Source organism: Chanodichthys erythropterus, chromosome 4 (genome assembly GCF_024489055.1).
Source record: "Chanodichthys erythropterus isolate Z2021 chromosome 4, ASM2448905v1, whole genome shotgun sequence".
In the NCBI taxonomy this organism is placed as follows: Eukaryota; Metazoa; Chordata; class Actinopteri; order Cypriniformes; family Xenocyprididae; genus Chanodichthys; species Chanodichthys erythropterus.
The window spans coordinates 31,278,027-31,305,931 of record NC_090224.1 but is presented as its reverse complement, the minus strand read 5'-3'; the positions used below and the strand labels follow the sequence as shown (position 1 = coordinate 31,305,931).

General features: G+C 36.1%; 1 protein-coding gene across 1 annotated transcript; it reads left to right on the top strand.

Annotated features, from left to right (window-relative positions):
- The first annotated feature begins 319 nt into the window (after positions 1-319).
- LOC137018725 (uncharacterized protein C14orf132-like) lies at positions 320-24,453 on the top strand. Its single transcript, XM_067383433.1, has 2 exons — positions 320-452; positions 24,210-24,453. The coding sequence occupies exons 1-2, from the start codon at positions 426-428 to the stop codon at positions 24,438-24,440; spliced, it is 258 nt and encodes an 85-aa protein (XP_067239534.1). The 5' UTR covers positions 320-425; the 3' UTR covers positions 24,441-24,453.
- The last annotated feature ends 3,452 nt before the right edge of the window (positions 24,454-27,905 follow it).

Here is a 27,905-nt window from a genome sequence, read left to right as displayed (position 1 = left end):
AATCGAACATAATTGGCTTTGAAAGAGCTATTCTTACTAAATATTTCGAGCTCATACCCAGCATGTGGCGCATCTACAAAAGCTTTGTCTAAAAATCTTTTCGAGACGTTCAGTTGGCGTCACAAAAACATGAATACGAATAAGAATACGCTCTCTCTCTCTCTCTCTCTCTCTCTCTCTCTCTCTCTCTCTCTCTTGTTTCTTCTCCTCCGCTCTGTCTCATCCGCGTCTCGCTGTTGATCCGTCTCTAAAATGATCGCAGACGCACATCAGATGCTCAGGATTCATGTACCTGGAGGCTGGAGCTGAACTCGACGATGTCATTTGGATGTAAATAGGTTACCCCCGTGGACAGAGACGACACAGAAAGCTAGCTTACCTGACCTTCCTGAAGCTTTAGTTATTGTTCTGATAAGCAAATCACCATGGATCTGTCATTTATGGCCGCGCAGGTAAGACATTTCACTCTTTTGTCTCGAGCCATCAGAAATATAGACAGTCATAAAGTCAACTTGAACTTCATGTGGAACTCATTGCTTAAGAATGTACAAACTTCAGCTTATAATATCAGCAAAACTAATTGTTTCTATATTTATTGTATTGTGAGGTCCAAAACTCGGAGACAACATTAAAAATATGGAATTTTAAATACGTTTTATCACAAAAACATCACTTATACACACAAAAAGTTATGGCATTTAAAAAAGATTAAATGTTATTTAAGATTCTGCCCTATGTACTAGATAATATTCTACTAAGTGTGTGAACTGCTTTGCACAAAAAGGTCACATTTTATTTTTTTCCAAGAAGTACTAGATGCTCTTTGGAATATTCTTGAATCATGCTGGATAACATGGATCTTCAGTTTATGATTTATGCAACTTGTGGAGTTCATGACAGTCCAAATTCTCATTCTTCCTACTGACGCACTTTAAAAAATTCAACCCGTATTTTGCATGTGGCAGCTATTACTTAAGCAATATTTGACCTAAAATAGTCAGGCGCTCATATTGTCTCTGTGGCAATCAGAAACTATTAACTATCAAATTATCTAGTTGCCATTTAATAAACAGTGATTGCAATCTTACTGTTACGAAATCCATAAATAGATAGATAGATAGATAGATAGATAGATAGATAGATAGATAGATAGATAGATCAAATTAAATAAAGGCATATGCCAAAAACATAAATGCAATTAAATGTATTCTTTGTTTATTGCTTCATCCACTCACTTTGCAACAAGTAGCAATTTATTGTGATTAAATCAGTCCTACACATGTATATATGCACTTACAATAAATTTCATCAATAATTATTATAGACCATGAGAATGTGAGTGCAGTGTGCATGATTCAGAGAGCAATAAAATTAAGAAATGATATGAACAACTGCAGCTTTTGTAATGAGCTGTAGAGCAATTATTGGTGAATGGCTAATGGGAGAGAACAGTTTTGCTCAAGCTTTATAGTCATGTTAATTATCTTGTGTTTCGTTAACTTGGCAGAAAAAAAAAATCTAAAAGGTAAAAGTATAAAGTCTTTTAACAGAGGAAAGATACTGAAATTGTAAAAAAAATGTTTGATGTAAAAAAAAGACAATACTCTGTGATTACACAGACAACAAGCAAGAATAGTTCTGCTTGGAGCGACATCAGAAAATTGCACTGACAGGGTCATTTAAAAGGATGTATCTAAGTGAAATGAACATCATTGCAACATCAGCCAAGGGTGCATCTAAACAACCCTTTCCCTCTTACTGGATGGGCTATAGAAATAACTTCAGATGTGTATCACAGACTAGATTGTGCTGTATATGGATTTGATCCGAGGCCAGACAGAGATAGGTTGCAGGGCATCAAAGGCTGATCTCTCCATTAGTGTTGTGTCTTCTCTCAGTGTCATTTCTCTTGACAGCCAAGAGGCAGAAGCTTTAATATTAATGGCTGAGACTAACTTGCTAGGGTCTAAATTAGCCTGCTTGAACAGTGCTATTCACCAAGAATATACATTATCCTCATAAAGTCACATCTGATAGGTAAGATTTGGCTTGACTGATTTCTGATGCCAAGCCTGGTCTATTTCAGAATAGGCCATGTGACTGTATGAACCGGATTGAGGTCATAGTTTCTATGTGCTATATGACTCTCAGGGGAGAGTTTTAGAGTTGGCCCAAATCATAATATGCAGCAGTTCAAGGCTAAATGATTTTTCAGTTCGGTTTCTTCCCTCATTTGTGCCGTTGATGCAAATGAATTTTTGGCTTTATGTGTTTTGACAAGTAATAAAAGACGGCCATGGTTTCTCACAATGGCCCTGATTGCTAGCGAGATTCTCCGACTTCCCTCATTTATCTCAGATAGTGTTGGATCTCTGCCTTTAATTGAATCGCTTCATTTTGCTCAGATGGTGTGGAACAGTGAGCTTATTTTTAGGGAACAAGCTAAATTATATCAGTGATGTTACAAAAATAGAATCCTGTACTAATATTGCAGGGAAACAAATCCTAATTTCTTTCTTGTTTCTTGCTTTCTCAAATGATTCACATTCATTCTTTCACCTAAGACTTTGAGGTATCAAGTAGAACATATTTGCACTTAGTGAACTGAACTCAATTGCAAGTTGATTTTACTGTGCGCAGAATTATTTGTGTAAGTTACTGACTATGTAGAGCATTATATAAATCAATTATGAGTTAACAGTTTGGAATTTGGAAAAGCACTCCACTTCCATAGTAAAAAACTTCATCATGTCGCCTCATCATGGGCAAGCCAGATGATTCTTTTAACGCTATATTGTCTGATAACTTTTGGTTGTAGTTATGAGTCTTTGGCATAGCCATCGAGTCCTTTAATTGGGTAATTAATCTTGGTATCACCAACATAAAATGTTGTTCTACTCATGTGATGTGCCCTCAGTTTACTTCATTTGCGTTGGTGTGTTGCTCAGTCCACACAATGTCCTCATAGTACCAGAGTAGAGGATGTCATGAGCAGAATTCTTAGTCTTCATGACTCTAAGTAAAACTTTGGCTGGTTATCACAGTCCAGTTAGTCCCTTCTGGAAATGCCATAAATACACCATCTGCCTGCGAAACCATTCTTGGTCTCAACACACTCCAAGTCCCTTTAATGTGCAACATCCAGTTGTTGTTTCATTTCAGACTGCGGCAAACTGTGCTCGTTCATGTTATTTTCTACAGTCCACATTGAATGGTTTCCCCGTCATCTGCATCCTTTGCTTCCCAACAAAAGAAAAAAAAAATCCTCATTTCTCATTTTGCCTGTGCACCTTTCCTTAGCCTTTGAACCGCACCACATGCATATCGGCTTCTTTTATTTCCCCATTGGCTCATGGCTGCTTTTTGATTCTTTACTCTGTCTTATTTGTGTGATGGCTTTGCTAAGATTTAGCCTTGGGTCTACCTGTAGACTCTCTGACAATCGCTGAATCCCTAATGCATGCTACATGTTTGTGGGCAGTTCTCCTTTGGGACAACTCTGTACTATCAATACTCTACAGTGATAATAAATGCTTTGGATTTTTAACCTGGCCCTTGGTACCTTTTGTTAAATGTAATCACCTATTTAATCATACTGCATTTGCATTAGAATTTCTAAAAGCATCTTTGACATTGATGTATATTGTCTTTGTGTGTTAGTGCCCATGCTCAATATATCATCAGTCTTATCACCTATTCTTTAAGTGAATAGGTTCACTTGCTCTTTTGAATTCTTTCTTTCAACTACAGCTATGTGAAACCTGTCGAAACTGCAAAATGGGCAAGCTACCATACAAGTGAAAAAGCCTGGTCCTAGAACTGGAAAAAAAAATGCTTTTAAACTTTTATTATAGGTAAATCCTTAGGTAAATTTTTGCATATAATAGTTTAATTTAAAGGGGATCTATTATTATCAAAATTCACTTTTGTAAGGTGTTTGAACACAGATGTGTGTCCACAGTGTGTCTAAACAACCAGCCTATAATGGTAAAAATCCACAATTATAGGTATTTTTATATTCCCCATAAATCAAAAATCGCTCGTCTCTCCGAAAGAGCGATTCCAGATTTCCCCTCTTATGTAAGGTGAGCATATTTATAGCAGTAGGGCAGGATCGGGAGCAGCAGCTCATTTGCATTTAAAGGGTCACACACAGAAACAGCATGTTTTTTGCTCACACCCAAATAGGAGCAAATTTGACAAAGCTTTAATAAATGATCTGTGGGGTATTTTGAGCTGAAACTTCACATACACCAGGGGTGTCCAGCCCTGGTCCTGGAGGTTCTTCCACCCTGCAGATACTAGGCTTGTTTGAGATGCGCCTAGCCTCGCCTGAAATGTAGCCGAGAGTAGGCGGCTGCAGTAAGGGGAGGAGTGAAAAAAGTGCAGGCAAGACGGACAATTCTCCGTTCTCGAAGTGGATCAAGAGGATCAGACACCTACGAGATCAAAGGCGGATATCGCGGGATTCACACTCGCGCTTTTTTGCTGATAAACTTGATGTAATTTAAGTTCTGTTTCTTTTTATATGCATATAAACATAATGAACAATACACCCAAAGTACTTGTTATTTATTTCCATTCGAAAGATGTGTGGATCAATCATTTTTATTTTAATTACAGACATTTTATATATTTTTATAAATCTGATAACTATCACATAACTCACAGAGATCGCACTGTCAGAGACTTTAGGACTATTCACACATAAGTTATACACATAAAAACATGATATTAGAGTTTTAAAATCAAACATTTTAAAACAGATCAATACATCACGGTTGTTTAAACCAATAAGCTTTAAGCTGTGTCGTCATCAAGTCGTTTCCCATCGTGCTTTTGGTCAGCGCAGTCGGTGGAGAGCAACTGCGCTCGACTGCAGAATCCGATGAGGCCGCCTCGCCCTCGCGAGAGGTTTCTGACACACGTCGGCATGACATCAGACCACGGCGGCCCACCCTCGGACACATTTCTAACCAGCATGCATCTCGCGGTGATCACCAGTGATCGGTTCTGTGCAGAATTTACTCATCTCAAACAAGCCTATTAGCTCTAATCCAAATCAAACACACCTGAACCAGATAATCATGGTGTTCCGCTTGATAATTACAGACAGGTGTGTTGGAGCAGGGTTGGAACTGAAATCTGCAGAACGTAGCCCTCCAGGAACAGGGTTGGGCACCCCTGACATACACATTCTGTACGTAACCAGCCAGTGCTCAAAACTATCTCCTTATCTTAGCCTGATTCACAACGGTAAGCTTGTAATAATGTTTTAAAATAAGAGTGACCTGGTGGATTTCCACGGGAAATTCGAGCATGTAGCAGTTCGTCTTTCATGTAGCAGTTCGTGCATCATTACGTCACGTCCGTAAACAGAAAAAAGGACTCCAGGCAAGTCGGTTTTATCATGTGAGGATGCTGCTTGTAGCGGATCATTTATAGCCGGTTCTCACAGCAGCTGAATTAATTAAACATCAATCTGACATTGACAATCATCAGTGACAACTGGAGATTCCCCCGTAGTCAAAAAGCAAAAGACTTTGGACTGTGGAGTGGCTACAGGAATTGAAATCTACAGGTAACTCTAATATACACTAAATACACATAGCGTGCGTCTCAGTCAGCTCCCTAGTTCAGTAGTCAGGGCACTAATCAGGGAATCGGCCACATTCATTTACATGATATACTGATTCATGAGCTAGGGAGCTGATTGAGACGCAGGGATAGTCACGCAATGCTGATGTTGTTAACATTAACAATTTGAGAACAAAGTATAACAGTAATAATAATTTGCACGGTTTGGCGTGATCCGAGCTAAGCGATCATTAGATTTAATCATCATTAGCAGCGTGATGATGCCTAATGCTTTTTTCCTCAGTTGGTCAGAACAAAAGTGGCAGAAATGTTACTTACTTGTTCAGCTGATATTTTCCAGTGAAAATTCTCATATTGGTCATACTTTTAAGATGTAGAATCTGTGATTCTGAAGTACAGTATCCACACCGGTGTAGTGATTAACAGCATTAGATTCATCCGCGCTGAGCCGTGCCGATGCACAACCCACGTAGCGATAACTATTCCGCATATGACTGCAATCGCATGTTTCAAACAGAGATGGCAACAAAGAGGAAAAATGGCGGACTGCAGCTTTAACGTAACGGTTGTTTTGACTATAATATACATGATGTAATTATCATTCAATTGTTCATGTTAGCAACCTGTTAAAACTAGCTAGCAATGTGTTAAAGCATGCTAGCAGTGTGCTAAAACATGCTAGCAGTGTACTAATTCATGATAGGAACATGCTAATTCATGCTAGCGATGTATTAAAATCTGCTACAAACATGCTAACAATATGTAAAATAATGCTAGACACATGCTAAGACAAGTTAACAACATTATAAAACAGTTTGTGCCAATGAACTTAGTTTTACATTAAAGTGAGAGGGGTCAACTATTTTACATTTTTTTGCGAATTGGTGGTGAACGTATGCTTTTTAGGGATTAAAAAAAAGTAAGCATGGCAATCCATCCTTAAACCTAACCTTCAGTGGGGCCTGGGGCATAAGCAGACCAAAAATGTACAAATGAGATCACAGAAATTCATACAAATTCGCCACCAATTCGTGAAAATGTCTTCAATTCCCTTTAGTATCATTCTGTGGCTGTAGCTATGATACAGTTGGTATACAACAGAATTTTGCTATTTCTTGGTAAATTATTACAAATATATATATATATATAATATATATATAACACAGTATATATATATATATATATATATATATATATATATATATATATATATATATATATATATATATAAAACACAGTATATATATGAAGAGTTCAGATGCAAAAGCCTCTAAGTGCCATCTGAAATTTTCTTCTAAAATTAGCATTATTATCAAGCTTGTATGTTTATGTTCAGTTATTCACTTTAATGGCAATGAAAAGGACCTATTAATTAACATTAAAGTGAAATAACTGAACATAAACATATGAGCTTGTTAAAAACGCTAATTTTAGAAGAAAATTTCAAATGGCACTTAGAGGCTTTTGCATCTGAAGTTTTTATATATATATATACACACACACACACACACACACACACACACACGTTTTCCCCTGCATTACAGAGCTTTTCACAAGCTGCTGGTGTTGAACCTAATAAAATACCATGTCAGTGTTTCACAGAGTGAGAAAGTGAGACAGCACTCCAGATGATTCACTGTGTGACTGAGCTATCGGAAAGATTCAGACCAATTTGTTAGTCAATTCTTTAAATAGAGTTGACTCAAAACATTGATTCATTCATGAATCGGGCTTCGCTATAGGTGTGATTCTAAGAAGCTGACAGAATATAAATTCATACGGTATGTTGTTTATATTGTTAGGAAAAAAAAAAAAAAGCCTGTGTCAATCTCCCTGTCTACCCTGCTACTTAATCAATAATAATAAAAAAAGCTTTGCTACTGAAAACCTACATGGTTTTATAAACAAAGAATCTGCCACCTCACCGCTGAGAAATGTAAATTGGCTGTTTAAGGTAAAGCTACTGCGCAATGCTGGAAGTAATAATCTTTTAATTAAGGTTAATTCAGGTTATTTAACAAATTCATTCTGTAACATTAAAATTGTGAGCCAAAACAAGTTTGTAAACTGCTGATGAGGGAGTTCTTGGTCGTTCCAGCCAGCTGAACAAATGCCACATCACCAATCTGGAACCTCCTCCTCTGAGAGCCAACTGTCATTCCCAATGTCGCCTTGCTAGCTGAGGACAGTGATGCCTGGATGGGTAAATGTGGGCCCATAAGGACGATGAAGGCAGCGGGAGGGGGGCCAGAAGCCTGTTCAGCACTACTGTGATTGGAAATGGCACTTCACTGTAGATAATGCTGTGGAGTTTGTTGCTCACTGATTCATTTGCTCTAGCCAGAGAATTCCTTCTCTCAGAGGCACAAGCTAATGGCTCGCATAAGGTGTTTTTCTCCCATCTACCTCTCTTGTGTTTTGTGAACAGTTCTCCGATACTCTTATGTAAGCAGTCACATTTATGAATGCATTTGATTCAAGCTCAGATGGAGAAATCTAATGTATTTAACTGGGCATGTGCTGGATGCATGGCAATTTATTTGAGGTTTCATACTCTGTAATGCTATAGACACCTAGTTATATATTTCATTGCATAAAACCCCATTTATACTCTGAAAATAGAGTGCTGTTATATGTATAAACTTTATGAGACAAATAAAGCTCAAAAAACAAGGAGAAACATAAAGCGGTAATAATGTCAATCATTTTTAAACTCAATAATAAATTAAACTTAAACTAAAATATTAAAATGTAAGAAAACAGCAAAAAAAAATTTCATGTGGTTATATGCAAATCTGCTTCACAGCCCTTTTTTTGTGTGTAAAATTCAATCTATTCTTACTCTTTGCTTACTATTCAAACAAATAATTTCTTTGGTTAATTTGAAAAATAACTAATTCATTAAAGTTTATTAAAGTGTGATGTTACTTTCTTTTTTTTTTTATCTGTATTTAATATCTTTTAAGGAAATATTTTTACAGAATGTGTGTGTTATTAAAAAATAAATAAATCATCATTTCAGCCATCCTGATCGCATATCGCAATCAACTAAGGAGCATTCATTTTCATGGACATACCAGTTTTGTGTCATAACCTACGAGAACAGGGCGCTGGTGGAATACTGGTGGTGGAGGATACAGCAGGGCGAATCTCCGGGTAACATCAGTGAGGCAGTGAAGGAGCCCATGCCGGAATCAATTACCCTCGGTCTTCCCCGATCCAAAGCAAGCTGCCCAGTCCATTCCAAAGCCAGGAGCAGACCACTGCCTGACAGATCTGTGGTCCGCGGATCCAGTTCCCTCCCGAGTCCCCACCATCGAGTCTTCGCCTTATACGCCGGTTCCGTCCGGAAATCTTCCTCCTCCGAAATCCTCACCTGACTTCCTGGTCCCATGTCCTCCACTGGTTTTGTCCATTTCCCTGGTTTTGTCAGAGACACTGGTGTCGCCCTTCTCCTCGGATCTGCACCTGCTGCTTGCTCCATGCACCTCTTCGGCTCTGCCTCAGGCCGTTATGCCTCTGCACAGCTCGTCAGCGCGGATGAATCTAATGCTTGCTGTCAGTCACCACACCGGTGTGGTTACTGTACTTCAGAATCACAGATTTTACATCTTGAAAGTATGACCAATATAAGAATTTTTACTGGAAAATATCATCTGAACAAGTAAGTAACATTTCTGCCTCTTTTGTTCTGAAACAAACTGAGGTAAAAAGCATTAGGCCTACAATAAATCGCGCTGCCAATGATGATTAAATCTAACGATCGCTTAGCTCGGATCACACCAAACCATGCAAATTATTATTACTGTTATACTTTATTCTCAAATCGTGATTTTGGATAATTTTTAACCAAAAAAAGTTACGGACTCTAGCTTTAAGGTTGAGCCCCTGGCCCCCGGCTCTGCAGTCACTCGAATCCACTGTGGTCTGCTGTCCCTGGGGCTCCTCTGGGTTCCCTTGTCCATCTGAATCAGCCTCGGTCTGGCATCGCTATGCCTCCGCCACGGACTTCCGGGTCTCTTGCTGTGTCTCGATTCTCCACCTCTTTAGCTTCACCGGCCTTCTCCTTCCCCCGGCTTCCCCATTGTCCTCACTCCTCCATCATCACCCCAGTCTACTGAGCCCCCGTCTCTTTTTAATTCTGATTATCTCCTTGTTTCGTTCAGTCCCTTTATTGAAATGCGACTCAATTAAATTCCTACCAAGTTCCAGAGACAAACTTATGTTATGTTGCATAACACAGTCTGGTTAAGTCACTGATAGCTTGAATACATTATCCCACAATGAGAATTATGAATCATAATTTATGTTCAGTCAGAGCCGTCATAGCAAATTAGACTTTGATGTTTGCTAATTCTGTCTTTCTCATATATATTTATTATTACAAAGCTTTGCATAGTGGCACCTTTTGCTCTCTGCTTTTCTCATTTTATATCTTCAAGCTGTGTGTAACAGACACTTGTGGCAAAGGCCTTTATCTCTTCATGGCATGAGGGCTATCAGACTCTGAAAAGATTTCATTTCTAGAATGCAGAAACTCATTAGTCAACATCAATGCATGTTATCTTGGCGGAGCTGAAGGACTGGGGTTTCTCTTTTCTGTTTTTGATCTCCTTAATTTCCTAGTTTAACTGCTTAAATTGACAAAGTCAAGTGGTCACACTTCATTCTGTCTTCAACAACTAGATTCTCGTTTTCTCTTTTTAGAGTTAGTGGATTATTACAGTGGATATGAATATTGTTAATTGGATTGTATTTATATCACATATTTATATTTATATCACTAGGCTGTTCTCCTCAACTGTCATTTCTAGGTTCCCTTTAAGGTTCCCTTAAGTTTCAGAGCATTCATTTACATAATTTAAAAGCTTCCATTTCCTTCCAGAATTGGCTGAATCATTCCAAACCTCCTGCAACATTGCTCCAACTCTTTTCCATTTTTGCTGCCCTCTCTCTGGAGTATGAAGAGTAATTGTTATTCTGTAAAAGAAGAGTTTTGTTTTAAGAGCGTGACCCTTGGCTTGGAGAGAGGAGGATATTGTTGTGTCTTACCACATAATGTAAAACAGCTTTTAGCATATGCCACCACAGTAGTGCAAGGCTGAATTACACTCCGTCCTTCTGTATGATTTATAGTCTGAGACAGAAGAGTAATAGAGTGGGAAAATCAGCCAGCTCTGTCTTGAAACAGAATTAAAATGTTAAATCGATACACACAATTTCCTTTCTGAACCTTACTACCTAGTGCTTACTGAACTCTCAAAAGCTGACTATGTGGAATAATAAAACTAATCATGCTAGATACACATCTAAGTATAGTTTAAAACTTTGAGCTTTTTTCTGTTAATAAACAAAATTGGGTTACAAAATTAGCAAACACTATATCTGTCATGCTGGGGTGTTGAAAACACGGAAAAAGCAGCAGGATTTAATTGCAGAAGTGAATCTAAAATTCTAAAAAACTCAAAATACACTTCAAAATATTCAACAAACAAAAAATAGTAATGACGGGAACAGACAAGGAGCAACTGAAACACAAACAGGTGTGTAACTTTCAGTAACCAAGGACACAAATACAGGAATCAAAAGAAACATGCACAAAACACAGGAAAACAGAACACAACCCTGACATTCCATGGAGAAAGCAGAGCAATGACTGACCAAGGTGGAGCTGAAGGGACAAGGAAGCCCGGTGGAGCCGTAGGGACGACGGTTCCAATTTGAGCCGAGGGACTGAGGAACCAAGTTGGACCAACTGGTCGGTGTGCCAAGTTGGAGTGACGTGTTTGGAGGTTCTAAGTGGAGCTAGAAGGTCGACACTCCCGGGCGGAACTGGCGAACTGGAAGGACCAGGCGGATCCAGGATGCTAGGGGCAGGCAGCTTAGAAGGAGCCGAAGGGCTGAATGGAGCCAGCAACGACAGTGCCCAAAGAACTGGGTAGCATGCTGTAGGCAGAAGGTTACAAAACGGCCTCCTTGGCCGAGTTAGGGCAGGCAGAGAGTATAAAAGAGGCCTTCGTGGCCGACATGGGACAGACAAATACTTTAGGAATGGCCTCGCTGACATAGATCAGGCAGATATTTCAGGAGCGGCCTGCTTGGCTGACACAGAACACTGGTGCTTATAAAGCGACTGATAAATAATTATATATGGTCATTATACCATTGCTAAAACAACATCTAACGGTGGCCTAAGACTTTTGCACAGTACTGTATGTATGTATATATATGCTAATCCCAATTTTGTCTATTTAATTTTTGTGTCTTTTTCACAATTTATTATGTAAATTCATGTAAAGTAGTTGTGCAAAAAATGTTAAATATAATAAAATCATAATATAGAATTCAACAGAATGTAAAACTTGGATACAATCAAAAAGGTCAAGATATCTGAGGTGTGACAGGACAAAATTATAATTTTGAGGGTTGGTTACATATATTAAATGTGTTTAAAACTAGCTATTCATGCTATATTGGTGTTAAGATAGTTTATCTAATATCAAACAGTTCTGTCTTTATTTATTTATTTTTTATATGATTTAAACAGTTTAATTGACAGCAAATGTCATGCACTTGGTGGAAGATATTGCATGTATCCTATTATGGGAAAAGGGAAATGTCCTTTCCTGCTGCATCCAGTGAGAAGGTTAATCATTCTGAACTTTCATTTCAAGTTTGAATGCATATTTGCAAGAATAAACCACTTTGGCAATCAGTCTTTGGTAGTGATGGATTGCCACTCTTAATCAAATCTCACACTGCCAGAAGTTGAAGAGATGCAGTTTGGAATTGAACTTGATTGTGACTGGCAGGCAAAAGCACTGCAGAAGATATATCGCCATAGTGAGTGAATCCAAAACTATGACACATAAAAAAAAAAATCTGCCATTGTCCTCTGGCTCTGGAGATTTATAAAGTCAAATCTTTTCCTGGACCTTATAGTATCCTTCTATAGCCAAGGATATGCTATTCTCTCTGGCTTTCTTCAATTTGTGGGTGCCTTGAAGGCCAAAGTCCCAGTAGAGTCCTGACTGCACCTCAACCAATAATAAACCTGAGCTTCATAAAGAAGTTGCTGAAGGAGGTTTTCTAAGACTGGGAACAAGAACAAAGAGTTGCAGCTGTGAACAGAAAAGGGGATTTTGTCTCAAAATTGTGACATTTGAATGGAAGGAGGGCAAAACAAATGAGCCCTGCTGTACAGGGAGCGCTCTGTCTTTGGCACGGCGATAACACCCGTCTGAACGAACGAGGCTTCATCATACTGACAACAATCCATTGACATTATAATAAACCTCTATCAGCAGCAAGGTGTGTATGCATTAATTTTGTCACATCTAACATTATTCAAAAACTCACAATGGTTTAGGAAATTGAAAATTGCCAATTTTCCACAAGTTAGTGTGATTCTTTAGGGTCTTCATGAAAAGTCTATAACATTCTTTGATTAAAATTTACTAATGGTTGTGTAAAAAAAAAAACCTTTTACCTTGTCAAGAACAGCTCTGTTCACAGCGAGAAGTTTCGGTGCATTTCCCTTTAAATGATAATGAGCTACTTTTCAACTCACCCCTATCTTCCGTGGGTGGGCTGTAAACACTATTTGGCAGGTATTGCATTGAACTCACCATTTCTATTTATGCAGTTATAAATGCTCAAAAACAATTAAAATACATTTGAAAATGACTTGTTAGTCATTAACCAACACCTTTATAAACCCTCTACAAAGGTCATTATAAACGTGCAGTTATGAATTACATTGAGAAGGTTCTAAATAGAAATGACAACATATATGTTTGTTCGACTGTATTATTTTGATAATGAACAAGCTGCGATATTACGTTTGCAGTGCTTCGGTGTGTGTGCGTGAGGTGCCGGCGCGATCAAACAGCAGTCTTAGCAAGGGACTTGCCTCATTGCCATGGCAACGGTTCGTGGCCAGGTCAGATTACATCAGAGTTCGTTGTCGTTTGCGGAAAAATCATACCACACTGCTCAAACATTCCACGACCCAACAAACGCTGATTAAACATGTTCAGTTGGATGAAAACAAACTCCAACCAAAGGCAACTTTAGCCGCATTCGTAGTGGAATTTGCTAACTAGCACATTATTAGGAATGGCGATTTGCAAAGATTCATAAAAAAACCTATACTCACATCTTCTGGAGGTGAAGCTGGATAAAGAATATTTGGTACTGATCCATCCTTCAGGAACTTTTTAGCAAAACAAACTTTTTAGCACAGACATAAACGCACATTGGTAGTTCCGGGGGCGCATTCCCTTCAAAAACAAAATTAACCCACTGCGTCTTCAGCGGCTCAGATGTCGAGAATAAAGGACGACTGCTATGATCATTCTTATGTCCAATAACAAAACACCTCAGTTGCTTAGGAGACATTCTTGTCTACACCTACGCAGATTCGAAATAATGGCGGACTGTTTACAGCTCTCTCAGGACGGGTCTATGCTAAAACGGTAGTGTCTGTGAACAGTGTCTGTCGTGGGAGGGGCCTTTTCAAATTTACATCACTTTGCCAAGAATCTGTGAATGGCTTGATCTGACAAAGTTCTTATGATTTATGGGGATTAAAAAAAGCACTGTGTGGGTTTTTATCATTATAGGGTGGCTGTGTAGACACATTTAAGTTCAAAGTGAATTTTGCATACGATGTCCGATTTAAGTACACTAACTCTTAACACTTTTTTTTTTTTTTTTAATTAGTAAAACTTCCACTTTGTGACAAGTGGGGCGGGGCCAAGAGCCCTACAAAACTGAGATAAAAGAACCCCCTGTAAATCCCAATATAACACAACATTAAACACTAACTTATGTCTCCCTATGCTAATCTGTTTATGGTAAAAACGCACAAAATAACACTTAGAAATAACACTTATTTCAACATTTATTTTCCTTATACAGTCTGATGCAAAGCATGCTGGGAAATAGAAACCAGCTGCATCTCAATCATTTTAAGTTCAGCTTACTACAATCAAATTTTGAGTTCACACAACTTTTTTTCTGTTAAGTACAATGAACTTTCATTATTATTTGAGTGAAACTCATTTCATTTAATTTTACTGTTTGGTTTTACAGCGCAGAAACATATCTTGCCAAAAAATATTTAGGCTAAAATTGAAGATTTCTGTATTTGAATTGCCTATAAAATTTCCATCCATTTGGATCACACAGTTTTAACATAATCTAAACTTAATTTAAAGCATATGTGTCATAAATTAATGCATACATGAAATTGATAGCATCTGTAATAATACTAATAAACTGAATGTGTTTTAAATGCACAATAGTTTATTTATCATCAGTGCATCTTGTGCATCTTTCAATTTCTAAATATGGTCACATGACAAAAAATATGCAAAAAGTAGGGGAACTGATTAGAATGGTTTGGCTTTGATTCATAATGGAGAAAGTTAGAGTAGAGAAAAAAGTAGAGAAAGTTGAGATTCGGAATATCAGGATAGGACAAGAGTGGTTTGTGTTGGTGCATGTAAGTTTGTGAGTAAGAAGGCTGCATGAAGAAGCCATGAACATCTATAAATATGCTGTTTAGTGCGTGTGCATTTGTGTGCATTCGTTAACTTATTTTTATTAGGTGCTCCAGTGCCTATTCACTATTGTGAGCCTCTGGGCTCTTAGCAGTTGTCCATTGAATCCTTCATATTTGAGCTCAAAGCAGAGGCTGCATGGGAATCATTAAGACTTAATGCAGCTCTCTGAATGGTATTAAGCTCCAGGCAACTCATTTCAACCACTGCCTCTGCAATGACAAGATACTGAGTTTATGTGACAGTTGCATTTTATGAAAGCCTTAATGTCAAATGTTCATATAGCCTTTTTTTATTTTTATTTTTACTTATTTATTTATTTATTTATTTATTTATTCATGTCAGATTCATCAGTGACTGTCATTAAAAGTTAAGTAAAGTAAGTAAATTTTATTTATATAGCATATTTAAAAACAGCAAAGCTGACCAAAGTGCTGAACAGAGTATAGAAAAAATAATAATATCAATAATGATAAAAATGAAATAAAATACAAAAATAATAAAATAAAATAAAATCAGAATAAAACAACATGGTGGACAATATACTAAAATAACAGAGAACTAAGACTAATTTAAAAACTCTTGGGAGAAAAGATACGTTTTCAGCCTCTTCTTAAAAATGACAATAGAAGGTGCAAGGCGAATATCCAATGGCAACTGATTCCATAAGCGAGGTGCAGCAATTGAAAAAGCTCTGTCACCCTTGGTTTTCAAACGTGATCGAGGGACATATAAGAGATACTGGTCTGCAGACCCTCCTAATACATAAAAAAAAAAACTGTATACACCTTTTGCATTCCCGGGTCGGCTTGGACCCGGTGGGACATAAGCTTATAAAACATGAATGATATTTTTTCAAATCCATTTTGTATCTAATCAGTAACTTTTTTTTTTTTTTTTAATGGGTGGTTTGTGTATGAATTATTATATCATTTGGTTATTTGGCATCCTTTTTTTGGAAAGACATCTAAATTTACCTTGACAAAAGCTGAAAAATAGAGTTCACAAAATCACACTTCAATGTGATGGTTTACTTTGCTAGATATAGGCAATGATGGCAAAATGGATGTGTTAAACAAGATAAATGGTGTATGCTTAATCTCACGATAAGTATGCGATTAATCACAGTTAATTGCGATTAAGAGTGCGCGATTAATCATGATAAAAATAAAAAAATCTATTGACAGTCCAAATTTATAAGAACAAACGATTTAAATTAATTTGAAACTTATAACTCATTACTGCTCAAAATAGTCTAAATTTATGAAACTTTTCTTTTTCTAACAAAACAACACCATAAAAACACCATAACAAGCTAAACATTGCTCTGAAATGCTCTCCAATTTTTTCAAACAAAATATGTTAATTTTACTTGCTAACTAATATATATATATATATATATATATATATATATATATATATATATATATATATATATATATATATATATATATATATATATATATAAATATAATATATATTCATGTGTAAAGCCAAAGGAATGAAAAGGAACAACTTACAGTAAAGTTCTTTGTTTGATTTTGAGTTATGAATCATATTCACATTTTTTTTGTAATATGTTGTTTCTTAGGAACTATGAAGGAGAATTTTTCAGAAAAAAATAATATATTCAAATATTTAAATTTCTCATTTGAATATTTTAAAGTCTTGACTATTTAAAATCCAAAAAGGAGAAATGCTTAAGATTGGCATCTCATAATGGGAACTGAAGCTTTTAACCAACAAAAAAAAACACAATAAAATATCATAAAAGTAGTCACATTATATTCCAAGTACACTCAAGCTATACTATAGCAAATTATATGACAAACAAAATTTAAGTTGTTATTCACTGACAGTCTTCACCTCCAGTGAGCTATCAATCACTGCAATTGGACCATTAAGTGAGATTCCATTTATTAGCAAGTCATTCTGGCTGTTTTTGTGCATTGAATCAATTGATTCATTGAAAATATTAAATTAAAAAGAACAGTTTGTTTACAAATCACATTATCTTGTTGAACATGACAAGGAGAGCTCAGTATATCAGTCTGTTTCTTACATAAACCTGTCGTATTGCGTCAGAAAACTTGGAATATAGTGCACAAGTTGTAATGACTCCTTTTTTGAAGCTTTTTTAATCTTTTTTGTTGCCATTTTGAAAGCTCCAGTGATTCTTCACTTTCATTACATCACTCAGAAAGTGTTCTATTCAGAACCCCAGTGAAAGTGGAAAATGTTCTGTTCACCCTGATTTATTAGTACTGTTATTTATGTGTATGCCAGGTTTTATGTTTCAAAAAGACGCAAGAAGGTTTTTCTCCTTAAAGATTGATGTAGTTGTTCTGTCAGTGAGGAGCAGCAGGTGCAGTGCTGTATCGATTGCTGCCCAGTTGCTGTTTTACACTGACTTCAATAATCAGCCAATCACTGACGTCTGACTCATACATCAAATAGGCCTAATTATAAGGGGTTGTTTACAGGACACTGTTTTCAACTAAAAACAGACAAGCATTTTGGCATTTATCGTCTCTGTTTAAACTACAAAAAAAACCCCACGAATTTGTGAAAATGGTGACATCATGCGCGTGCGTATTATTTGTTCAGTAGGGCCCTATCATACACCTGGCGCAACGCAGCGCCAGGCGTGACACAAGTGTTTTTTTGCTAGTTTCAGCCTGACGCAGTTATCATTTTCATGTCCAGTGCCACTTTGTTTAAAAAGCAAATGCATTTGTGCCCATTTGTGCGCCCATGGTCGTGCTGGTCTGAAAATGAGGTGTGTTCAGGCGAATTGTTGGCATGTTGCTATTTTGAGACAACTGAAAACGACTGTGTCATTGACCAACAAAAACCTGGTCTAAAGTCAATGGCGCAGTATTTTTTTTTTAAATTATTATTATTTAAAGAGCGTGTTAGTAATAAGCACCTATAGGTGGGTGCAAAATGCACATACACTCTGCTTATTACAAATATGCCGGTAACACTTTAGAATAACTCACGCTATGAAGCATTAGTTAAGCATGAGTAAATAGTTAATTTATCATTTATAAAACATTAATAGACATTAGTAAGCCATTTATAAATACAGCTATAAATGCTTTGTTCTTGATTTATAAGCATATCTATAATGAGTTTAATAATTGTATTTTCATACTTTATTAATGATCAATTTATCATTTCTAAATTATGTATTACATTATTCACAAAGCAGTAATTTAGGAGTTGTCAGTGGTTCATAAGATCATTTAGGAAGTGTAAGTAAATGATTAATAAAATATTTAAATGTACATTTATGCATCTTATTATTTAGACATATAGTATTAGTTACTCAGTGTGTTAATAAATGCTTTATTAACATATTCCTAGTGTCAAAACTACCTCAATACTAACTTTAAAACATTAGAGAACAGCAGTGCAGAAGATCACTGAACCTTTAAATCTCATTTATAAAAGCTTTACAAAGCATAAATAGTCCTCACTTTAGATGAGCTCACAAAAATAGTTAACTGACCACTTCTAAATGTTTTATAATTACCTGAATTAATCATGAATTGCAGTAGGAATATGTGTTAATAAAACATTTATTAGCACACTAAGTAACTATTACTATGTGTCTAAATAATAAGATGTATAAATGAATGTTTAGATAGTTTATTAATCATTTACTTACACTTCCTAAATGAACTACTGACAACTCCTAAATAACTGGTTTGTAAATAATGTAATACTTAATTTAGAAATGATAAATTGATTATTAATAAAGTATGAAAATACAATTATTAAACACATTATATATATGCTTATAAATCAAGAATAAAGCAATTATAGCTGTATTTATAAACTACTTACTAATGTCTATTAATGCTTTATAAGTGATGAAATAACTATTAACTAATGCTTAACTAATGCTTCATAGTGTGCAGTTATTATAAAGTGTTACCAATATGCCAAATATTAAAGGTGCCATCGAACGTTTTTTTACAAGATGTAATATAAGTCTAAGGTGTCCCCTGAATGTGTATGTGAAGTTTCAGCTCAAAATACCCCATAGATTTTAGAAAATACCCCTATTTTGAAGCATCATTAGAAATGCGCCAATTTCAGGCTGCGGCCCCTTTAATTGCTCGCGCTCTCTGCCCCCCCAGAGCTCTCAACTCTATCATTGCATAAACATAGTTTACACAGCTAATATAACCCTCTACATGGATCTTTACAAAGTGTTCATCATGCAGCATGTCTAATCGCATAATTACAGTGTTTATTTGGACGTTTACATTTGATTCTGAATGAGTTTGAGGCTATGCTCCGTGGCTAATGGCTAATACTACACTGTTGGAGAGATTTATAAAGAATGAAGATGTGTTTATGAATTATATAGACTGCAAGTGTTTAAAAATAAAAATAGCAATAGGCTTTTGTCTCCATGAATACAGTAAGAAACGATGGTAACTTTAACCACATTTAACAGTACATTAGCAACATGCTAACGAAACATTTAGAAAGACAATTTACAAATATCACTAAAAATATCATGATATCATGGATAATGTTAGTTATTATCACTCCATCTGCTATTTTTCGCTATTGTCCTTGCTTGCTTACCTAGTCTGATGATTCAGCTGTGCACAGATCCAGACGTTAATACTGGCTGCCCTTGTGTAATGCCTTTCATAATGTTGGGAACATGGACTGGCATATGCAAATATTGTGGGCGTACACCCCGACTGTTATGTAACAGTCAGTGTTTTGTTGAGATTCGCCTGTTCTTCGGAGGTCTTTTAAACAAATGAGATTTATATAAGAAAGAGGAAACAATGGAGTTTGAGACTCACTGTATGTCATTTCCATGTACTGAACTCTTGTTATTCAACTATGCCGAGGCAAATTCAATTTTCAATTCGATGGCACCTTTAAAAATAAAAGGATTACAGTGTAAAAGATTATTACTGTGTGCATAAAGATAAAAATGTTTTGATGGAATCCAGCTTGTCCTGTAGATGGTCTGCTCGATCCGTTTCCTTGTTAGAGAAGCGTTCAGCTTTGCCGCTTCTAAATTCTGTGTAAATAGCTAATCCACCATGGTGTGAGCGCACCTGGCTTGGAGATGTGACTCTGGTTAATTGCATGTCCAAAACACACCCATTACTCATTAAGAGAATAAGGACAACCCTTTTAGACCATTTTTCCCGTCGTTAAACTAGCAAAAGTGGATTTGGACACGCCCCAAGTGCACTTGCCCCTGTGCACTTTATTCCATGCGCTTAGATCGTTAAAATAGGGCCCGTAGTGTTTCTTAGAGACATCGCCAACTACTGGCCTGCAGCATAATACAACGTTTTTAGTCATTTTTGTGAATCCGTGTGAATGGGGATTTTTAACAATGTTGTCATCTGTAAGCACAAAAAGAAAAGAAAAAAAAAAACATCAAGAAACATCAAAAAAGTACATTGTTGACATGTAAACACCCTAAGTATAACATGAAAACATTCTGCTTTGGACTATAATTCAACTGTGTGGTTGCCTTTAGTAAAATAAAATAACATGCTGTCAAAACTGACAAAATGCACAGCATCTTGGCATACTGAATTATGAATTGTATGTTCAATATAAATATGTATTAGAATCAAAAATATATTATTATATAAACATGTTACATACATGTCTGCGTAAGAACTTGGCACCAGCATGTATAGTAAACAGACATTGTTCAATCTTATTTGCTTGTTTAAGTTTATTTGCTAGTCTGTGTATTTGTTTTTTGTGTGTGTGTGTGTGTGTGTGTGTGTGTGTGTGTGTGTGTGTGTGTGTGTGTGTGTGTGTGTGTGTGTGTGTGTGTGTGTGTGTGTGTGTGTTTCCTGAAAATGGTTTGAATATGTTGTAGATACAGCTTAAAACGTGTTCAGCCATGAGTGAAATGACACATTATAAACAATTATACTGGATGGATGATTCATAATGCTGCCTTCTGATTTGCCATCTTTGATTTTGTTTATCAGCTCATGATGGTTCACTGGTAGCCGCTCATACACAGTTAAGTTTGTCATCCCTCTTCATTCTCAGCATCCCTGCTTCCATCATTCCTTGTTTTCTTCTGTCACCAGTTGCCATAGAAGCAGAACAAGGATCCGTCTATGTATGTGTAAAGTGTGCAGCTTGTAAATGTTCACACTCACAAACAACAGCACAGACAGGTGTGCATGTCGGGCTGAATGGAATTGGCCGTCTCTGGGTTCTTTGTGATATTTTTACCCTGGTTGTGAGCGTCTTTTCATCTTAGCTCAAAGGAGGCTGTCAGAGTCTTTAATGCCCCATGCAGGTTTTGATCAGTCTTAAAACAGCTCAGACGCCACTCTGGAAATAGCCAGAATTGTTATTTACTGTTGTTCACATTTTCGCTTTAATCGTCAACATGCAACATGTTTGACAGTTTGTTGTGAAGGTTGCACAAATGACAGCTCTGTTTTGTGAATTACTAAAAAGGAGCATTTTCCAGGCCAAGGGCTATTAGACAGTCAAGTTTTATCAGATTTAATATACAATTCATTTGTAGCATGGTTTCTGACTCAAAGTTTCTATATACTGTACAACAGCCCCATGGATGACTGTATATGTTAGCCATAGTTGCTTGGTCTAAAGGTATGTTTCTTGCTTTTGATGAGAAAAGTTGTAGGTTGAAAATCTCACTTACCAGTCCCACTTTATATTAGGTGGCTTTAACTACTATGTACTTATATTTAAATTAATCATTTGATACAATGCACTTATTGTGCATGTAATTACATCTGTAATTAATTTCTGTAATTGCATTAATAATAACATGGTTGACCCATCCCTTACACCTTAAACCTACCCATACCACCAAACCTATTTCTAACCTTACCCGTATCTAGGGCTGAAATGATTAGTTGACATTATCGACAACGTCGACAATAAAAAATTGTCGACAAATAGTTTTGTTGTCGAATAGTCTTTTGATCTCATTTGACCTATTTGAAGGGCCTGCAATAACACAGTTTGACCAGTGGGGCGCTGTAGCGGAATACTGTTATGCAGACCTCCTGGATCCAATTCAATAAAAGAAGATACGGCTCTTTGGAGTGCAAAGTGCAAACGAAGTCGAATTCGTAAAATGTGGGAGTTTTACATAGCATAAAGCATAACAAACATAGCTTTTGGCTTAACTACAAAAAATGCCTTCATGCAGGGCCACCAAATCTCATTCAAACTCACATTCTCATGTTCTCACGCCACACGTCCATTTTCTCACGCAGTGAAAGATACATAGCAGAGCAAAGAGGACACAGACAACGCGCCAACAGATGAGACAGATCAGGGTACATTTGATATAAAATAGTCTCGGCTTTTAAATTCTGTCATTTTATTATGGGATTTAATCATTACATGTGGTTTTGGCGCTCTTTAATGTGGCGTGACAGATCACTGTAGCGCCTCAGGTCAAGCGGCACGTTAACCTATTATCTCTTCCTCTTTTCTACTATTACAGCATGAAATAAACATGAATGAACTTCAAAAAGTATGTTGAACACCATACAGTATAACTTACTGAAATGAATCCATCTCTAATGTAATCACTTAATCAGAGTTGTAACCGCACAAAGACGTCAATAAAACAGCTTGCAAACTAAAATGTCACAAAATGTTACATTTACCTCAGGAAAGCCATTCAGTGACCATAAACTCGATAGATAGTAAAAAGAAATCAGTGTAATAATCGACGATTAGCCGATTAATTGTTCCAATAATTGGTAGATTAATCGATTATCAAAATAATCGTTTGTTGCAGCCCTATCCGTATCCCAACTCAATAGCAGCAAAAGTGTTTTGCAATACAATATGAACATAATAAGCACATTTCACTTCTTTTTTGATGTAAGTACATAGTAGTTAAAGCCACCTAATATAAAGTGGGACCCACTTACCAAACAATCAACCAAAATGTAAAATATCTGCATTGATGAAGTTAATAAGAGATGTACTGTATGTGAACTTACACACTTGAACATGTGAATGTCTGCAGCAGACATTACTTTGCAATCAAATTTCAAATAAACAAACAAGTCAATAGTATACAAGACAATTAAATCTAAGAAAATTGCTTTGTTCCAATAAAACTACTCCAATAAAATGCTACTCATAGACCATCAAGTTTTTATGAGGTGTTCTGGCACTATTTCATAACACATTACTAAATAATATAGTTCATAGTTATTAAAATAGTTAAAATAACATAATTTATCATATTTCAACTTTTGAACAAACAGTCTTCATTTTCCTTGTAGAAATTAATGGATAACTATAATTTAGATTTAGATTTGTTTTTGCTACACCACACACAAATATGGGAATATGGGAAGCCTGTTTCCTGAGGTTATCACTGAGAAGAGAACATTCAGTTCCCCTTTTTTTCCTCCACAGGTTAGAAAAACCAATTATGTTGATTTATAGAAAGTAACATTTATTCTGAGATACATCTGCATTTGTTTCTGAGAATAAAAATTCATATACCTCTTGTGTAGACTTCAGAATTCAGTTCTTAAAAAAAGAGGTTGTTACATTAGTTAAAATAATCATAAATAAACCAGGACTCTTAAATTTCTCCTATACTTCTTAGACTGTGTATATTTGACAGATGATTTTACCCAAAGTGACTCATGATGCATTCAATATTTTCATTAATACCATATATTTTATCAGCTACATGAGTAATACATTTCTGTAGCTACTGTATATAAGGTCTGAATTTTTCTTTATTTCTTTCTTTCTTTCTTTGGTGTTAGTCACATTTTAATTTGAAATAAATCTAGTAAAATCAAATTTAGTAATGATACTTGATTTTACTAGATTTAGATCTAGAGAGTTAGTTGACATGTAGTTGCAAAGTTACTTATACTTAGCAGAAGTGTTACCGAGTTTTGTAAGATGTCTATAAAGCCAAACCACAATGCGTGTTACCGATGTAGAAGATGGAATCATTTGATTGTGTTGGTCATCCACCTGACCTCTTCTCTTCTCCATCATCAGATCCCTGTGATGACAGGAGCCTTCATGGACTCATCGCCTCACGACGACTACAGCACAGATCACTCTCTCTTCAACTCCTCTGCTAGCGTCCACGCCGCCGCTCTCGCAGCTCACAACCAACAGGAGGAGCAACAGCCCATGTCCCGAGATGCCATATGGCTGTGGATCGCCATCACCGCCACTATCGGAAATATTATAGTGGTGGGCGTTGTTTATGCCTTCACGTTCTGACCTCAAGAATGAAACCTACTGAACTTTGGAGATAAATTCATCCCCAAATATGGGGCGCCGGGGCCCTCATCAGATGAACAGTGTGTGCAATCGTTCAAGAAAAAAAAAAAATGTACACAGTGTTAGTTGTTTATTTTTTATGCAGAACAGTATTTAGAAGCTCCAGAAATTGTTTTGTAATTTTCATGTTGAAAACTTTTTAACTAGATTGTTTAATGCTAATGCGAGGAAAAACCACTGATTTCATTTTTCCGAGTGACTAATACTGCCAGACTTTTGCCAAATAATTTGTATGTGTTTTTGCTTTTAGTGTGTAATAACAAATGCTTTATTAAGCTTTAAATGTCTAGAGGGCAAACGCTTTCTGGAAGTCATCCAGCTACCTTTTTAGAGCAGTGATGAGGAAGTTGAAATGAATCCCAAACCTAATTTGGAAAAGTAACCATAAAATAATGTAAAAGCAGGAAGTGCAATATGTAAGTGCCCAGAACAGGAAACTAATCCCTTTTTTTCTTTTCTTATTAAACTATTTAGTGTTGTTCTGAAACAGAGATAATAAGTGATAAAAGCACTTTTTTTTTTTTTTTTCAATTTCAAAACAATTTACAATAAGGTCTCATTTGTTAACATTAGTTAATGTATTAACTAACATGAACTTACAATAAGCAATACATTTGTTAAAGTATTTATATATGTATTGTTTGTTCATGTTAGTTCACAGTGCATTAACTAATGTTAACAAATACAACATTTGATTTTAATAATATATCAGTAAATGTTGAAATTAACATTGACTAATATTAATAAATGCTGTAGAAGTGCAGTTAATTCTTGGTTCATGTTAACTAAAGTAGTAAACTAATGTTAACCTTATTGTAAAGTGTTACCTATTTTTCTTCATTCGTGGAGAATGCACATTGGTATATTTATTTATTTACCCCAGGATACATCAATTTGGAGACAATCTCTTATCTTACATAGCGAAATCACTGATTTTACTGATGATTTAAATTAAAACCTGCATTCCAGTAAATGATTTCATACAGATAAATCATTACATCCCCTTAGTTTGAGGATGACAAGTGCAGCTTGTGTTTGGTAGAGGTCAAAGCTTTGCTTTTAATGAGCTCAGCATAAAAGGTGGTGGTTGCTATGGCGACTGTTTCATGCTGTCTGGGAGAAAGTGGCGGTGGCTTCTTATCCCACCATCGTACACCTGCAAAAACCTTTACTGCCCGCTGGCACAAAGCAACTGTCCAAACAAACATACATATAAAGACATTTTATTCATGCACAATTATGTTAATAACTTTCCTAATGCGCATAATTATTATTATTTTAATTATCTTTTTTTTGGAGAATTTCAAAGCCTTAATCTATAACTGAAGCATATTACTGGACCAACAATCCCTACTGAAATTAACTAACTGCTCTAGGTTTTCTTACGCTGGTTAGTGCAGGTCTGGCTACTTGACCAACATGGTGTTTCTATGGAAGATAGTTGAATACTGTAGTTTAAGCTAGTTATTTAATCAGAGTGATGGGGACACCAGCATCCCACCATGTGATAATGGTATTCTTATCATTTGGGAACAGCAAATACACTTTTTTTAAGATCAATCAATTCTCTTTTAATTCTGATCATGCAACTGCCAATTGTTTTATGAGACCAAGTCTTCAAATGTCCTTAAAGGTCACTGACCAACTAAATAAGAAGGTTATTTCATACCAGTCGAATTTTACAAACCAGTCAGATCTTCAGAGCATTTTCACTGTAAAACTTGAAGGACAATTACTAATTGAGTCATTACTGAACGGGCAGTTTTCAGACTGTGGCGGTCACAGTATTGATCTGATCAACAGACTTTGGACCTTATTATTAGGTAAACTAAAATGAGCAGTTTTTAGCTATGGTTCACTCTGATGAAATGGACTGGGACCAAGCCAAGATGATCATCTATCGTCTTTTCTGCAATGGATTGCACTAGGAGATGGAGCTGAATATATGCTGAACAGGAAAATGGCCTTCATTTTATCATTGACTTTGATTTATGGACTGGAAGGTCTCACATCAGTATGTTAAAATACTTTGCAGATAAACTGTAACTGCCACAATGAAGTTTGATGAAAAGTTGATTGTTAATTATGGCTTATAATACAATCTAATTTTAGAGACTATTGAAATGTCCTTCAAAGTCTCTTTTCTATTAAGGGAATAAACTGCAGTTTGCTGGTACCACTGCAGTTCTTAATAGAGGAACATCTGTTATTTAGACCAGCTCAAATCACAATCCCCAAACCACAGTAAACTTTCATTTAGAATCGTGGTGCGAAGTAACAAACTGTTTTCTGCTCAGCAAAAACAATGTAGATATTAAGATTCTTAGTAAAAGTCCTGTCTGTTGATGTTGAGAGGTCTTTATATAGAGGCCTGATATCTATTGTAGCAAATGAACACTGGTGTGTTCAGCTAAATTCTGCTTCACCTGCACTGCAAACATGTTTCTTTTTGTATTGAAAACCACTGTTGAATTAAATGAGTCATGGAACACCAGATGTGTGACTGTTAAATACCTTTGATAACAAATGTGTTTATCCTTTCTGACAGTGAACTAAGCAAAACCTTGACACTTTGACCTCAATTTTTAGTTGTCACTTAAAAAACTACTGTACCACAAACCCCAGGAATTTGCTTTGAGTTGAAAACCACTGAAACACTGATTTTATTTGTTAACTATATATATATATATATATATATATATATATATAGACCTTATGCGCCAGAGAACTTCCAAATGCAGCCCTGTACATTTCTATGGCATTGCTGTCAAAGAATAATTAGCTGGTGAAGTGGATTTACTTGTTTTAGAGTTAATGAAAGTTATCGTGAGCATTGTAATGTGATTGATGTCTTAACAAATGTCAGTTGATCCAGAAGATTTTAAAATGAGCAATTCATTAAAAATACGTAAGATGACTGTGGAAATACAAACCGGAAGACAAAAGACAATGAGCACAGCGCTGAAAAGGGGCAGGGCTGCATAATTATTAATGTTATAGTAAATAACAAGTAATTGTGTAAATAATTGATATGTTGGCTCAGAGGGAAGTTATGGGTCGTTTAATATAACATGACATTTGACTTCATCTTTTAAAATAAACTTTCAGAAACTCAAAAATACTTCCTCAGGGAACAAGATGCTGCGTCATGGTGTTGACACTATGTGAATGTATCTGCAGAACTGGTGTCGTACTCAGGTATGAAATCATGCCACGCTCATTGGCTGACGGCAGTCCTATGTCATCACATGGAGCTTAAAGGTACAATATGTAACATTTTTGCAGTAAAATATCCAAAAACCACTAGGCTAGTGTTATATATTTTGTCCAGCTGATTACAAACAATATCTCTAATGTTTTCAACTACTTGTAAATCATGAGAAAATTCCCATTCTAAACAGTGAC